Consider the following 16589-nt stretch of genomic DNA (forward strand, 5'->3'; position numbering starts at 1 on the left):
ATAGAACTCTTGAACCATTAGGATTCTGACTTGTTGAATGGGGTTGGTCAGAACTTCCCAACCTCTTCTTTAGATCTCATGTCGGATCTCCGGATACTCATTTTTCTTGAGCTTGAAAGGGACCTCAGGGATCACCTTCTTCTTAGCCACAACTTCATAGAAGTGGTCTTGATGGACCTTTGAGATGAATTTCTCCATCTCCCATGACTCGGAGGTGGAAACTTTTGTCTTTCCTTTCCCTTTTCTAGAGGTTTCTCCGGCCTTAGGTGCCATAAGTGGTTATGGAAAAACAAAAAAGCTATGCTTTTACCACACCAAACTTAGAATATTGCTCGCCCTCGAGCAAAAGAAGAAAGAAGAGAAGAAGAAAAAGAAAAAAATGGAGGAGAGGGAGAGAGGTGTGTATTCGGCCAAGGAGGAGAAGAGAGAGTTGTGTTGTGTGAAAATGAAGAAGGATATAGGGGTTTATATAGTGGAGGGAGAGGGGTTAAGGTTCGGCTATATTGGGTGGGTTTGGGTGGGAAAGGGATTTTGAATTTGAAGGTAGGTGGGATTTATGGGGAAGAGTGGATGGATGTGAGTGGTGAAGAGGTGATGGGGAAGAGAGATTGAGGTGATTGGTGAAGGATTTTTTTTTGGGAAGAGTGTTATTGGATTGTGTGAAGAAGAGAGAAGGTAAATTGAGGTAGATAGGGATCCTATGGGGTCCACAAATCCTGAGGTGTCAAGGATTATCATCCCTGCACCAATGAGGCGTGTAAAATGCCCTTTGCATGCAATCCTGGTGTTTAACTCCAGATTGATGCTTGTTTCTGGCGTTAAACGCCAGTTCTATGCTTGTTTTGGGCGTTTAACGCTAGTCTGCAGCATGTTTCTGGCGTTGAATGCCAGTTCCATGCTTGTTTCTGGTGTTTAACGCCAGCTCTCCTCAGGGTGTAATCCTGGCGTTTAAACGCCAGATTGTTGCTTGTTTCTAGCGTTCAACGCCAGATTCATGCTCTGTTCTGGTGTTGAACGCCAGCCAGATGCTCTTTACTGGCGTTCAAACGCTAGTAAGCTCTTCTTCCAAGGTGTGCTGTTTCTTCTGCTATTTTTTATTCTGTTTTTAATTTTAGTATTTGTTTTGTGACTCCACATGATCATGAACCTAATAAAATATAAAAGAAAAATAAAATAAAAATAAAAATAGATAAATAAAAATTGGGTTGCCTCCCAATAAGCGCTTTTTTAATGTCACTAGCTTGACAGTGTGCTCTCATGGAGCTTCACAAGTGATCAGGTCAATGTTGTGGACTCCAAACACCAAACTTAGAGTTTGAATGTGGGGATTCAACACCAAACTTAGAGTTTGGTTGTGGCCTCCCAGCACCAAACTTAGAGTTTGATTGTGGGGGTTTTGTTTGACTCTGTATTGAGAGAAGCTTTTCATGATTCCTCTCCATGGTTGCAGAGAAAGATCCTTGAGCTTTAAACACAAGGTAGTCCCCATTCAATTGAAGGACTAGCTCTCCTCTATCAACATCAATCACAGCTCTTGCTGTGGCTAGGAAGGGTCTTCCAAGGATGATGCATTCATCCTCCTTCTTCCTAGTGTCTAAGATTATGAAATCAGCAGGGATGTAAAGGCCTTTAACCTTTACTAACACGTCCTCTACCAATCCATAAGCTTGTCTTACTGACTTGTCTGCCATCTGTAATGAGAATGTGGCAGCCTGTACCTCAAAGATCCCTAGTTTCTCCATTACAGAGAGTGGCATAAGATTTATACCTGACCCCAGGTCACACAGAGCCTTCTCAAAGGTCATGGTGCCCATGGTACAGGGTATTAAGAATTTACCAGGATCTTGTTTCTTTTGAGGTAGAGTTGCTGCACCCATGTATCTAGTTCACTAATGAGCAAGGGAGGTTCACCTTCCCAAGTCTCATTACCAAACAACTTGACATTCAGCTTCATGATGGCTCCTAGATATTGAGCAACTTGCTCTCCAGTCACATCTTCATCCTCTTCAGAGGAAGAATAGTTTTCAGAGCTCATGAATGGCAGAAGGAGGTTTAATGGAATATCTATGGTCTCAATATGAGCCTTAGATTCCTTTAGGTCTTCAATAGGGAACTCCTTCTTGTCTGGGAGACGTCCCATGAGGTCTTCCTCATTGGGATTCACGTCCTCCCCTTCCCCTCTAGGTTCGGCCATTTTAATTATGTCAATGGCCTTGCACTCTCTTTTTGGATTCTCTTCAGTATTGCTTGGGAGAGTACTAGGAGGAGTTTCAGTGATTTTCTTGCTCAGTTAGCCCACTTGTGCCTCCAAATTTCTAATGGAGGATCTTGTTTCACTCATGAAACTTAAAGTGGCCTTAGACAGATCAGAGACTATATTTGCTAAGTTAGAGGAGATCTGCTCAGAATTCTCTATCTGTTGCTGAGAAGATGATGGGAAAGGCTTGCTATTGTTGAGCCTATTTCTTCCACCATTATTAAAGCCTTGTTGAGGTTTTTGCTGATCCTTCCATAAGAAATTTGGATGATTTTTCCATGAGGAATTATAGGTGTTCCCATAGGGTTCACCCATGTAATTTACCTCTGCCATTGCAGGGTTCTCAGGATCATAGGCTTCTTCTTCAGAAGATGCCTCTTTAGTACTGTTGGATGCATTTTGCCATCTATTCAGACTTTGAGAAATCATGTTGACTTGCTGAGTCAATATTTTGTTCTGAGCCAATATGGCATTCAGAGCATCAATCTCAAGAACTCCTTTCCTCTGAGGCGTCCCATTATTTACAAAATTCCTATCAGAAGTGTACATGAATTGGTTATTTACAACCATGTCAATAAGTTCTTGAGCTTCTGCAGGTGTTTTCTTTAGGTGAATGGATCCACCTGCAGAATGGTCCAGTGACATCTTAGAGAACTCGAATAGACCATAATAGAATATATCCAGAATGGTCCATTCTGAAAGCATGTCAGAAGGACACCTTTTGGTCATCTTCTTGTATCTTTCCCAAGCTTCATAGAGGGATTCACCATCTTTCTGTTTGAAGGTCTGAACATCCACTCTAAGCTTGCTCAGCTTTTGAGGAGGAAAGAACTTAGCCAAGAAGGCCGTGACCAGCTTATCCTAAGAGTCCAGGCTATCTTTAGGTTGTAAGTCCAACCATGTTCTAGCTCTGTCTCTTACAGCAAAAGAGAAAAGCATGAGCCTGTAGACTTCAGGATCTACTCCATTAGTCTTAACAGTCTCACAGATCTGCAAGAACTCAGTCAAAAACTAACAGGGATCCTCTAATGGAAGTCCATGAAACTTGCAGTTTTGTTGCATTAGAGCAACTAGTTGAGGTTTCAGCTCAAAATTGTTTGCTCCAATGGCAGGGATTGAGATGCTTCTTCCATCAAATTTGGAAGTGGGTGTAGTATAATCACCAAGCATCCTCCTTGCATTATTATTTTCGGCTGCCATCTCCTCTTTCTTTTCAAAAATTTCTGTAAGGTTGTCTCTGGATTGTTGTAATTTAGCTTCTCTTAGTTTCCTCTTCAGAGTCCTTTCAGGTTCAGGGTCTGTTTCAACAAGAATATTCTTGTCCTTGCTCCTGCTCATATGAAAAAGAAGGGAACAGAAAATAATAATAATAGGGATCCTCTTTACCACAGTAGAGAGATTCCTTTATGTTAGTAGAAGAATAAAATAATAGAAGAGGGAAAAAGTAAGAATCCAAACACAAGGGGGAAGAGTGAGTTTGAATTTTTGAGATGAAGAGAAGTGTTAGTAAATGAATGAATAAATAGAAAGAGATGAGAGGGAAGAGTTTTTGAAAATTGTTTTTGAAAAAGAGTTAGTGATTTTCGAAAATTGAGAGAAGAAATAAAATTAAAATTAAAATTTGAAACAATTAGTTAATTAAAAAGAATATTTGAAAAAGGGAGAGAGTTTTCAAAAATTAGAGAGATAAGATTAGTTAGGTGGTTTTGAAAAAGATAAGAAATAAACAAAAAGTCAATTAGTTAGTTGAAAAAGATTTAAAAATCAATTTTGAAAAGATAAAAAGCTAGAAAAGATATTTTGAAATAAAATTTTTGAAAAATATATGATTTGATAAAGATATTTTGAAAAGATATGATTGAAAAAGATATTTTGAAAAGATATGATTGAAAAAGATATTTTGGAAAAGATTTAATTTTTAAAATTGAAATTGATTACTTAACTAACAAGAAACTAAAAGATATGACTCTAGAATTTAAAGATTGAACCTTTCTTAACAAGAAAGTAACAAACTTCAAATTTTTGAATCAATCACATTAATTGTTAGTAAATTTTTTGAAATTTTGAAATAAAGATAAGAAAAAGATTTTGAAAATAAATTTTAAAAATTTTTGAAAATAATAAAAAATGAAAAAGATTTGATTTTTGAAAAAAATTTTGAAAAAATAAGATTTTTAAAATTGAAAATTTGACTTGACTTATAAAAAATAGCTAAGTTTTAAAAATTTTTGACTAAGTAAACTCAAATTTTTGAAAATTATGAGCAAAATAAGGAAAAGATATTTTTTTATTTTTGAATTTTTAATGAGGAGAGAGAAAAACACAAATATGACCCAAAACATGAAAATTTTGGATCAAAACACTTAATGCATGCAAGAACACTATGAATGTCAAGATGAACACCAAGAACACTTTGAAGATCAAGATGAACATCAAGACTTATTTTTGAAAATTTTCAAGAAAAAAAAACATGCAAGACACCAAACTTAGAAATTTTTCATGCTTAGACACTATGAATGCAAAAATGCATATGAGAAACAACAGAAAACATAAAACAAGAAAATATCAAGATTAAACAAGAGGACTTACCAAGAACAACTTGAAGATCATGAAGAACACCATACATGAGTTTTCGAAAATATTTTTGAGAAAAAAATAAAAATATGCAATTGACACCAAACTTAAAAATTGACTCAAGACTCAAACAAGAAACACAAAATATTTTTTGTTTTTATGATTTTATGATTTTTTGTATTTTATTTTATTTTTTTCGAAAACATATAGAAAAAATAAAATAAGAAATTCAAAATTTTTAATAAGAATTCCAGGAATCTTTGCAATGTTAGTCCAAAGCTCCGGTCCAGGAATTAGACATGGCTTAATAGCCAGCCAAGCTTTTTGTGAAAGCTTCTGTCCAAAACACTAGACATGGCCAATGGCCAGCCAAGCTTTAGCATACAAATCAGACATACAACAGCTGATACTTCATCCAACTTCATATACTGATAAGGGGAAGCCTCAATCCAATTGAATTAGACATGGCTTTACAGCTAGCCAAGCTTCAACATGCTTCATGAAACACTAGAATTCATTCTTAAAAATTTAGAATAATTTTTCGAAAACAGGAGTAAAAAATTTTTGAAAGATTTTTGAAAACTTTTTGAAAAGAAAGTTACCTAATCTGAGCAACAAGATGAACCGTCAGTTGTCCAAACTCGAACAATCCCCGGCAACGGCGCCAAAAACTTGGTGCACGAAATTGTGATCATCAACAATGGTGCCAAAAACTTGGTAGCGCTCTCAAACGTGAATCACACTTTGTCACAACTTCGCACAACTAACCAGCAAGTGCACTAGGTCATCCAAGTAATACCTTACGTGAGTAAGGGTCGAATCCCACGGAGATTGTTGGTATGAAGCAAGCTATGGTCATCTTGTAAATCTCAGTTAGGCGGATTCAAATGGTTATAAATGTTTCAAATTTTATAATAAATAAAACATAAAATAAGATAGAGATACTTATGTAAATCATTGGTAGGAATTTCAGATAAGTGTATAGAGATGATGCGTTCCTTCTGAATCTCTGCTTTCCTGCTGCTTTCATCCAATTCTTCTTACTCCTTTCTATGGCAAGCTGTATGTAGGGCATCACCATTGTCAATGGCTACATCCCATCCTCTCAGTGAAAATGGTCCAAATGCTCTTGTCACAGCACGGCTAATCATCTGTCGGTTTTCGATCATGTCGGAATAGAATCCATTGATTCTTTTGCGTCTGTCACCACGCCCAACAATCGCGATTTTGAAGCTCGTCACAGTCATTCAATCCCTGAATCCTACTCGGAATACCGCAGACAAGGTTTAGACTTTTCGGATTCTCAAGAATGGCCGCCAAAGGGTTCTAGCTTATACCACGAAGATTCTGATTAAGAAATCCAAGAGATACACGCTCGGTCTAAGGTAGAACGGAAGTGGTTGTCAGTCACGCGTTCATAAGTGAGAATGATGATGAGTGTCATGGATCATCACATTCATCATGTTGAAGTGCAACGAATATCTTAGAACAAGAATAAGCTGAATTGAATAGAAAATAGTAGTAATTGCATTGAAACTCGAGGTACAATAGAGCTCCACACCCTTAATCTATGGTGTGTAGAAACTCCACCGTTGAAAATACATAAGTGATGGTCCAGGCATGGCCGAATGGCCAGCCCCCATGAAGGTCTCAAATTGCATACACTGATCAAAGATCAATCAAAAACGTCTAATACAATAGTAAAATGTCCTATTTATACTAGACTAGTTACTAGGGTTTACAGAAATAAGTATAAAATGCAGAAATCCACTTCCGGGGCCCACTTTGGTGTGTGCTTGGGCTGAGCTTGAGCTTTACACGTGCAGAGGCTTCTCTTGGAGTTAAACGCCAAGTTGTAACGTGTTTTTGGCGTTTAACTCTGGTTTGTGACGTGTTTCTGGCGTTTTACTCTAGAATGCAGTATGAAACTGGCGTTGAACGCCAGTTTGCGTCGTCTAAGCCCAAACAAAGTATGGACTATTGTATATTGCTGGAAAGTTCTGGATGTTTACTTTCCAACGCCGTTGAGAGCGCGCCATTTGGAGTTCTGTAGCTCCAGAAAATCCATTTCGAGTGCAGGGAAGTCAGAATCCAGCAGCATCAGCAGTCCTTTGTCAGCCTCCTATCAGATTTTTGTTCAGGTCCCTCAATTTCAGCCAGAAAATATCTGAAATCATAGAAAAACACACAAACTCATAGTAAAGTCCAGAAATGTGAATTTTGCATAAAAAACCAATAAAAATATCCCTAAAAGTAGCTAGATACTACTAAAAACTACCTAAAAACAATGACAAAAAGCGTATAAATTATCCGCTCATTAGTTGTTTCATTGTCACCGGAGTTTCCCGGAAGTGAGGATACACGAGTTGTTCGCAAAGTTGAAACATGACATCGATAGTTCTGGGGCATCGGCACCGAATCCTCAGTCAACGATGATGGGGGTGCCTCTACCTCGATGCCCGTCATTGCACCTGATTGTTTGTTGGCTTGTTGTCCAGTTGGTGTAGTTGGGGTAGTTACCTCAGCCCGTCCAACTCCATATGTTGGACGTGAGGGAGAACCGGATCGGATTGAAAATGCGATGCTAGACGATGATTCAGATGAAGAGCCTGCTGACATTGGTGGGGACAGCGATGACGATATTCCGATAAACCCAGCAACATGTCATCCACCGTCAAGGTCCGGCACACATGAGCAACCTGCACAATTTTCTACGCTGAACCTGGAAGCCGTCTGCCAAGGGTCGGAGTCAGTTCCAACCTTTGGGAGTCAAAGATTGCATGAGGAAATGCTGTAGTTGAATTTCAAGTTGGCCAATCTTTCTAAAGTAAGGAGGAAGCTGCTCTTAGTATAAAGGATTACAACATTTGCCATGGTGTGGAGTACATAGTGATGGAGTCGAATCATCTTAAGTATCATGGGAGGTGCAAGGAGTTCAGTAAAGGTTGCATGTGGATGATTCACATCAGCCTTTGGCAGCGAAAGGGTACTTGGGAGGTTCGATGGTACAACGGACCACACACATGCTTGTCTATATCGATATCTAGTGACCACCGACAGCTTGACGATTCCACCGTGTACTTTCATCGTCATTTTTGGACATTTCTTCCTTGTGTTGAAACTTTTCGACATTGCAAGCCATTGGTCAGCATAGACGGTACTCATCTGTATGGCAAGTATGACGGGACTTTGCTCCTAGCCATCGCCCAAGATGGGAACTCCATCATCTTGCGTATTGATTTCAGTCTCATGGAAGGGAAAAATGCCAAGTCGTGGTCTTTCTTCCTGACCAACCTGCGCCAACATGTGACTCCGCAACAAGGGATACTGGTCATCTCAGATAGGCACAACGGCATCAAGGCTGCACTTGAGGCACCTAACAGTGGGTGGTTACCCCTTCATGCGTATCGAGCATTTTGTATTCGACATGTTGCAGCTAACTTCTCACTCAATTTCAAGGGCACGGATACAAAGTGTTTGCTTGTGAACGATGCTTATGCAAAGACTGAGGCAGAGTTTCACTATTGGTTTGATATAATGTGGACTAAAAATCTGGCAATGTGTGATTGGGCGAATAGAATAGACTACGATAAGTGGACTTAGCACCAGGATGGTGGCAGACGATTCGGTCACATGACGACCAATATATCTGAGTGTGTTAATTCTGTTCTGAAGGGTACAAGGAATCTTCCGGTTACCACCCTGGTGAAGTCCACGTATGGTTGGCTTGCGGAGTTGTTTGTGATTTGTGGTCAGACGGCAGAGGCTCAGTTGGCCAGTAGTGCCAAGTTTTGCCAGTTTTTTATGAAGGCGATGGAGCGCAACTTGAGAGACTCCAGGTGCTTCACTGTCACCTTATTCGATAGACACCAATCTGAGTATACCGTTGCCGAGACGACATCGACCGGGAACTTTTCGGTTGTGATGTATCGAGTTTCCCTTAGGGATCGTATCTGCGACTGTGGATACTTTCAAGCTCTCCATTATTCATGTTGCCATGCTGTTGCAGTTGTACCCAATCACAATTTGACTGGTCTGTTTAGGTCGACGAAGCCTACATCATGCAGAAGATGTTCATGGAACAAATAATTTGTATGTTTTGTGAATTTAATGTATGTGTATTCTTTTTGTTTCAATTTATATATGTTTTGTGAAGGGAATAACGCAACACAAGGAGATATTCAAAAATAAAAAATTTGATTTTAGATATCCAAACACAAAAATAAAAAAAATGAGAGAGAATTTCATTTTTGGTAAAAAAAAAGTAGTAATTTTAATTTTAACTTTTAAAAGTATGTTTAATTTTAGCTATTAAATTTAATTCAAAAGTAATAATTGCTTTATCACATTTTTATATAAATAAAAGTATAAAACAAATAAACAACTCATCCTCATTAGATATATTCTCTATAGTTTTTTTTTTATTTTTTTAAAAAGGGATAAACAAATTTTAACTGAAGAAAAGTTTAATTAAAAATTACAACTCTTTTAATTATTTTGCATAATTTAATAAATAATCAAAATATTTAATATAAAATTTTAATTCATTTGATAAATATTTTAAATATTAAAATTCAATAATTTTATTTATTTATTTTAAATATTAAAATTTAATTTAATTCTAACTAAAATTTAATTTTTAATAGAATTTAATTTAATTTTATATCATTAAAAATTTTGAAACAGATTAGAAAGCTAGATAATTCCTTTTTGTTAATCTATTTTTAAGACATATCTCTCATCCAACTATTTTAAAACTTAGCCTAGGAATATGAGAATGCACGATAAGCAATTAAGCATGACTTGGTCTTCTTACTGGCCGATCAAAGCCGGCACTGTGGAATCTTAGGTAATTTGCAGCCCGTATATCACTTGATATCTTTAAATTTAAAAAAATATAGGTAGACAATAAATTTAGTGAATAATGTAATTATATATACGATAATTGTTTTTTTACTTGTGATTTTCATGATTTTTTAGGAGTGTAGTGTGTTTTTAATTTATTGGGTCAAATTTAAAATTTATTATTAACATTATTTATTAAAATTATTGTCTACTTAACAAAACTGTTAAATTTATATTTAATATTTTTATATTTTTTATTAAATAGAAGAATATTGGATATTATGTAACCGAATTCCCTAAGAAGTTCATGCATACTTTTACACGATTGTTTTTGTAATTTATAATATAATTTCATACACAACCTTATATTCTTCTATATCTATCTAGAATTATGACTTTAGTTTTCCTTTTATTTTCTTTCTATTTCATGGGATTTTCCCCGTTTCTGTGATTTATTTATTTAATTTTACTTAGATGTCAACAATTGTCATGAGCTCGTTAGGGTCAGGGGATGTGCCACGGTCCGAATGATTCCAAATGTATACGAATTGTTCAGAACTTTTGAAACTAGAATTGATCTGATTTAAGAATTAATTTTTTTTGTTTAAAATACGTAAGAAGTAGAAATTAATATGATTTGAAAATAACTAAATATCATAGATTTATATAAATAGTATGCTCCATCATACTGAGCATATAACACACTTCACTCCTTCCGCTTTACGGATTTGTGTGTCTTTCTCCCATTGACATGGCTGATTGGGTTTCTAAATTGTTTACTTTCGTCGTCTTCCTCTGCCTTGCACTTCTGCTTTTCTCCACCAGCGGTAACAGTTGCAAACCTTATTATCATCACTAGATAAAATTAGGCATTTAGGTTTATAGGAAATGATATTGCCATATTCTTATTTTGATAATGTCATTTCATTTTTTCTTTTTATAAATTCGTAAAAGCATACAATGCCAAAAAATGATATTTAAAGTGGCATTATCAAAAATAAGAATGGAATGATCATTTTCCAGGTTTATATGTACAAATGATAAGATGAGAGTATTTAAGAAATTTAATTAACGTGGCATGTAGCATATAGGCAGCCACATACCTACATAGAAAATGAGGAGAGCACTTCCCCCATTAAAATTTTAATTTTTTTAAAAAAATTATATTTATATATAATATGACTCCATTCTAAATTTTAAATGATCTCACTTTAAATAAATTAAGTTTAATTATTTAAAATTTTAAACTTAATTTTTTATCTCTTCAGTATTTTGATTATTGGTTAACCTATAAATTTAGTTAGTCTTTTTTCATTCTCAAATCACAACAACTGTAAATCCTTTATTTCTTTAAATTCTCTTAGTTTCTTTTTAAATTATTAACAATATTGAAATGAAGAGAAAATAAAATAGTAAGACACCAAATTTCTTATTATTTATTGGTTTTATATTTTCAATCTTCTTTTTCTATTCTTTATCTAGTGGTCATTTTCTATTCGTCAAAAAGTAAATTGCAAATTCTCTATGTTCTTCTATATAGTTCTCTTTTCGATATTTTTAGTTGTAAATTTTAATTCGATGAATTATAATTTAAATATTAATCTAATTTTTTATTCTCTTTATGATTTTATATATTTTATTTTATTCTTAATTTATCGATCTTTATTATTTGTTTTCTTTATCTTTCGTTCTATTATATGTAATTATATTGCATATAAATTTTTAAAGTAATTTGATCAATTTTTAGAATATATTTTTTATTTTTAAAAATAATAAAAAAATATATTAATTACAATACATAGTTAAACAAATGCATAAAATCTTTAATTTGATATTATATTAAAATTATTTAAAAAATATAAAAATTTAATTATTTTAAAAAGAAAGAAAAAAAATTATAAAATAAGTTTCTATTATTTTATATAAACATAATTTTCATATACAGGTTTTATATTTTTGGTATTTATATATAATTTTAGTTTCAAATTATAAATATTAGTGTATTATTAGGCGTTAATTATAACATGTCAACTGTCAAGTGATTCAATCTTTTATTATTATATTTGTATAAAAATAAATGAAAGTAAAATTAGTTGGAATAACAAGTTATTTATAATTTAATTAAAATATTTTAAGTTTAAGTTTTAGAAATATTTTAAATTATATATAATGAATAATATTTTAAGAAAGAAAGTGTTCATTAATTCTTTTTAATTTTTATATCTCTATTATATTTTTTTGTATAATTAATCATGTTCAATAAAATTTATTTTAGTATATATATTCTTATTTCTACTTCTAAAATTTTTTGGATTCATCACTGCATGTAGATCTAATTCAGTTAAATCAAAATATGAGATAGAGTCACCATAAAAAAAATGTTTTTTGGGTTCCATTTTGAAATAGAATAAACTATTAAAAAAATATAGAAAATTAATTTTTAATTAGTAAATATTAGTTATTTTTTGAATTATACAAATTCTTATTTTTTAAAATATTTAAAGTTTATGGTTTATAATTTAATATTTAAAATTTAAAATAAATAAAATAATTTAAAAAAAATATCTGATGTTGACTAAAAAAAATTACCCCTAGCATTTCTCAACCTCTCTAATGATTTAAAATTACGAACGACAAAGTCACAATATTACGAGTTTAGACTGGCCAGTCCAATCGCATTAAGCTGCAACTGCTATGCGTAAAACAATCACATAACTTTATTTAATCAAGATTTTGAATTTTGATCCTCTCTGTTTTGTTTCTTTTAATTAGAGATGCATATTGTGGAAGCACTTTGTACACAGCCAAGCGGGGCATTTTCGGGACTTTGTTTCTCGAGCAGCAGCTGCGCCAACGTGTGTACTACGAAGGACAATGGAGTTGGGGGCTACTGTTATGGGCTTGTTTGTTTGTGCATTGGCACATGTTAGGAATTTAAACCCAAACTGCTTCTCATGCTACATGCCTATAGCTTTTTCTTTTGAACCAAAATTGTTATGTACTTTTTCTATCGGTGAAATTTCTTTCTGAACAGGATGCATGTGTGTATTATTTTTAAAAGTGAAGTGACAAATAAAATCTTATAAACCTTATATTTCAGACAAATTAGGTTTTAAAGGAATAAAAATACCAATAAAATTTTCAACAATAATAGATATGAATACATTATCTCTAAATTAGTTTTCATAATCAAGATAAAAATCTTAATTTAAACATAATTTTTGCATATTTTTTAATGTAAAAGATTTTAATGATATTTTTTTAAAAAATTAATATATACAAAGTATAAATTTTTTAAGGACTTATTTGTTATTTTATCCTTTTTTTATTGAAAACAATCAAGTTTTATAACCTACTTTACGGTTTTATTTATGCTCTATTTAAGTCTCTTGTTACATGATACATGCGCTTATCAGCGTAGTTAGTGCAGTTCGTATTTGGCCAAGCTTAATAGAATCAGTTATAGGAGATGCTAGTTTATTTAGTTATGTTGGTTAATATGGTAAGCTAGGAGTCGGTAGTTACAGCCATATGACTACATGAGTAGTGCTGGTAATGGATAGGGTAGGGTAGGGTTTAGATTCTACCCTAATTCTATCCGTAGATTGAAAACTTTTTTAAACTTCTACCCTACTCTCTCCTACTCGTGGGTTGAGAATCTCTCAATCCTAACCCTACCCGCACCCTAAAGTTTTAAACCCTACCATACTCTACCCGACCTTATTCGCAAAAAATAAAAATTTTTTAAATAAATATAAAATTCAACCATTCCAAATTTCATATATAATAATAAAATAGAAAATAAAAAACTAAATTCAAATTCAAATTAAAAACAATAAAATTTTAAAGAAATCCAACATAAAATTACAAATAATATGATCATCAACTAGTTTAATGATTATTTCAAATTTTTATAAGAAGAAGATTGTGAGTACAAGACTCACTTTCTTCCACTACAACAAATATGGCCTTTAGCAACGCCAAATTTTGCAACGCCTTAAAACCGTTCTCTTAGATAGTTTTAGACAACGGTTTTTTGTAGTGTTACTATTAAATTCAATTTTTCATTATTTTATAGCAACAAATTAAAACCGTTCTCTTTGACTATTTTAAAGAACGGTTTTATAACCGTTACCATGATTTGTTTTTAAGCAACGGTTTTTTATTGTTGTTTAAATAATTGTACAAAAAGAACGCATAAAAATCGTTGCTAAAATGCTACACTTTAAAACTGTTCTATTAGATGGTCTTAGACTACGATTTTTACAGTGTTGCTGTTGAAGTTCAATTTTTCGTTACGTTACAGCAACAAAATAAAACTGTTCTCTTTAACTATTTTAAAGAACAGTTTTATAACCATTACAACAATTGTTTATCAAACAATAATTTTCTAATATTATTTAAATAATTATACAAATTAAAAGATACATATAAAAATAATTATAAATAATCATACAAATTCAAATAATTTTTTTTATAAATACTAAATTTATAAAATACTCAAAAACTATTGTTATAAATATATAACAAATATTATTTTTAGAAAAAATAAAATTAAAATAAATTTATAATAAATATTATATATTTTTGAAAATCTAAAATATGAATAAATTGTGATTTTATCTTATTAAGTTTAAACTTTATAATTTAAAAAATTATTCTATTAGAAAATAATTAAAGAGATTCGGAGATAAATTCATTTTGAATAAATTAATATTTTTAAGTAATTTTATTATAATGGAATATTTTGTATAATTTTAGTAATTGAAAAATAAAAAAGAATTGTACAATTTAATTTAAATAACTTTTATTTTGAAAAAGTGATGACTTATTATTAATTTGAATTTTTTATTTTATAAACTAATCTATTAAGAATAATTAAATTAGTTTTATTAATATTTAGAGTTTATTTAATTAATATTCTTTTGTAATTTTTATAAGATTGGGCTTTCTCAACCCAAGTGCTGCATATAGGATTGCATTTAACTTTAATACTTTTTAGCATTTGTGTAGTTTTGATTAAATTATCAAAGTTTGGTATTTTCTTTACTCTGATTGCTTTCTTGTATTCTTGATTATTTTATAAAGATTCTTGAAATGGACACCTATAGATACCACGGGCACTCTATGTCTGATCCTGGCAGCACATACTGTACATGTGACGAGATTTCCAATGAGAGACAAGTTTGTCACACTACTGAGCAAAGCATATAATGTGCTATTATTTTAATATCATGGAGTTCTTTCTCAAATTTTTCTCTTGGTTAATATGATTACAGGAGCGTGATCCAATTGAGAGAGTGAGGAAGCTATTATTGGCTCATGACATTGCTTCTGAGAAGGAGCTGAAGGTAATCAAAAGAAACTAGACTTCTTACTTTGTTCTTTCGATGTGAAGTATGATAATTTTAAGGCTTGGTTATGTATAATACTATGACTTCTATATTGATGACATCTTTGCCAAATTTACCATGCCTTTTTTATTTTTTATTTCTTTGAAGATAGTTCATGGATTAAACTTTTCTTTATTATGATGTAAGGTATCAGACTTGACTTAAAGAATTATGGGTTACGTTATATTTTTTGTGGCTTCCAATTCGTGTTTACCACACTTTGGAGTTTGTAAATGGATTCGAGTCCTCTCATAGGGATTATAGATCTTATTATAGTAAGTACTGCTAAATTGAGTTATATTCTGCCTATAACTATTTCTGCTATGTGTAGAAGGTGCCTATTTTGTGAATTACTAGTAGTATTCATTGTTTTCTTTTAAGTTTCCAATTCAACTAGAGTTTAAAAAGATTTGTAGTTGGAACATTCAAGTATATTTTGATATTTTAGGGGTCAGATAAAACATTTTATTTTAAGTACTATGCTGAACATATTCAATTGATCTTCTCCTTTTAGGACATCGATGAAAGAGTATGAAAGGGCTGCGCTTCATCTTGATAAAGTTAAGCTGGTTTGTAGTTTACTCTTAAAAGCTTTTTACTGCTGTTTGGAACCAAATGCACAATTCTTTTTAAGGATATCATTTAGCTTTTCTAGTTATTTGATTTTAGCTTAACTGATTACAAAGGAATTACTTTGAGAATTTTTTGAATGTGCTATTCTTTCAAACTTCAAATTAGAGCAGGTATTGTTATGATACTTCCAAGTACATAGTAAAGGTTATAAATTAGAAACATTTACTTGATAATTTAATAGTTTATCATGTTAAATCTTTCATGTAGATATATGGCATTTTGATATGGATTTGCGTGTACTGATAGGTCTTACGGAGATTAATTGATGTTCAAAAAGCAAAGGTCTGTGCATCAAAAGATGACCCTTTGGAGTTATGCTCATCTGTGACAAAAGTTACTCTTGTGGCTGAGGTGATGCTTTCTCTGCTCTAGTCAAATGTTGATGGCTACATGAAAATAAGATACATGAATATAGCATGTTAACAAAAAAATCCAGTTATTTTATCCCAAAAACAAAATGCAGTTAGTATTGATGGTTCACTTTATTTTATTTTGGATATTTTATACATTTTCTACCATTATGATTTGCAACTTGGTCTGTGCGATGGTTCGCTTTAGTTTGCCTATGTCTTTGGTATGAACTACAGTGGCTGTAGAATTCCTATGTACCTAATCATCTTGATGTGATATTAAAACCATTACGTACTCCCCAAGTCTCCAACATCTCTCTCAATTCATGAAAACAGGGTTGGGTTAGGTTAGGTATGTTAAATCCTGTCATTTGCAATTGAGAACAAAACAGGTAGACCTTGTTTTGTCATTAGTTACTTTGTTGATTGATTTTTTTCTCTTTAATGAGATTTTGTTCTAAGCAATTTTAGGAGAAAATAGTTATGTGTCGTCATCGGTTACTGCTCTGTAATCCATTGCTGTTCCGTGCTCTCCTC

The 16589-nt window shown here is 32.5% G+C and overlaps 1 protein-coding gene and 1 non-coding gene across 2 annotated transcripts; both read left to right on the forward strand.

The window, feature by feature from the left end:
* The first annotated feature begins 2956 nt into the window (after positions 1-2956).
* On the forward strand, positions 2957-3064 carry LOC130972436 (small nucleolar RNA R71). Its single transcript, XR_009083604.1, has one exon. It is a non-coding gene; the product is annotated as a small nucleolar RNA R71 (small nucleolar RNA).
* A 7326-nt stretch (positions 3065-10390) lies between these two features.
* Positions 10391-16132, forward strand: LOC130970844 (pyruvate dehydrogenase E1 component subunit alpha, mitochondrial-like). Its single transcript, XM_057897044.1, has 6 exons — positions 10391-10503; positions 12449-12601; positions 14765-14860; positions 14956-15027; positions 15584-15638; positions 15949-16132. The coding sequence occupies exons 2-5, from the start codon at positions 12551-12553 to the stop codon at positions 15602-15604; spliced, it is 240 nt and encodes a 79-aa protein (XP_057753027.1). The 5' UTR covers positions 10391-10503; positions 12449-12550; the 3' UTR covers positions 15605-15638; positions 15949-16132.
* Positions 16133-16589: the final 457 nt, after the last annotated feature.

Source organism: Arachis stenosperma, chromosome 3, assembly GCF_014773155.1.
Source record: "Arachis stenosperma cultivar V10309 chromosome 3, arast.V10309.gnm1.PFL2, whole genome shotgun sequence".
Lineage (NCBI taxonomy): Eukaryota > Viridiplantae > Streptophyta > Magnoliopsida > Fabales > Fabaceae > Arachis > Arachis stenosperma.

What these genes read in the sequence shown, in the direction of transcription:
- LOC130970844 (XM_057897044.1), top strand. Translation starts at nt 12,551, where the DNA reads ATGGAGTTGGGGGCTACTGTTATGGGCTTGTTTGTTTGTGCATTGGCA. An exon ending in AGATTTCCAATGAGAGACAA is followed by an intron (nt 14,861 to 14,955) that starts GTTTGTCACACT and finishes ATATGATTACAG; the next exon opens with GAGCGTGATCCAATTGAGAG. An exon ending in CTTCTGAGAAGGAGCTGAAG is followed by an intron (nt 15,028 to 15,583) that starts GTAATCAAAAGA and finishes TTCTCCTTTTAG; the next exon opens with GACATCGATGAAAGAGTATG.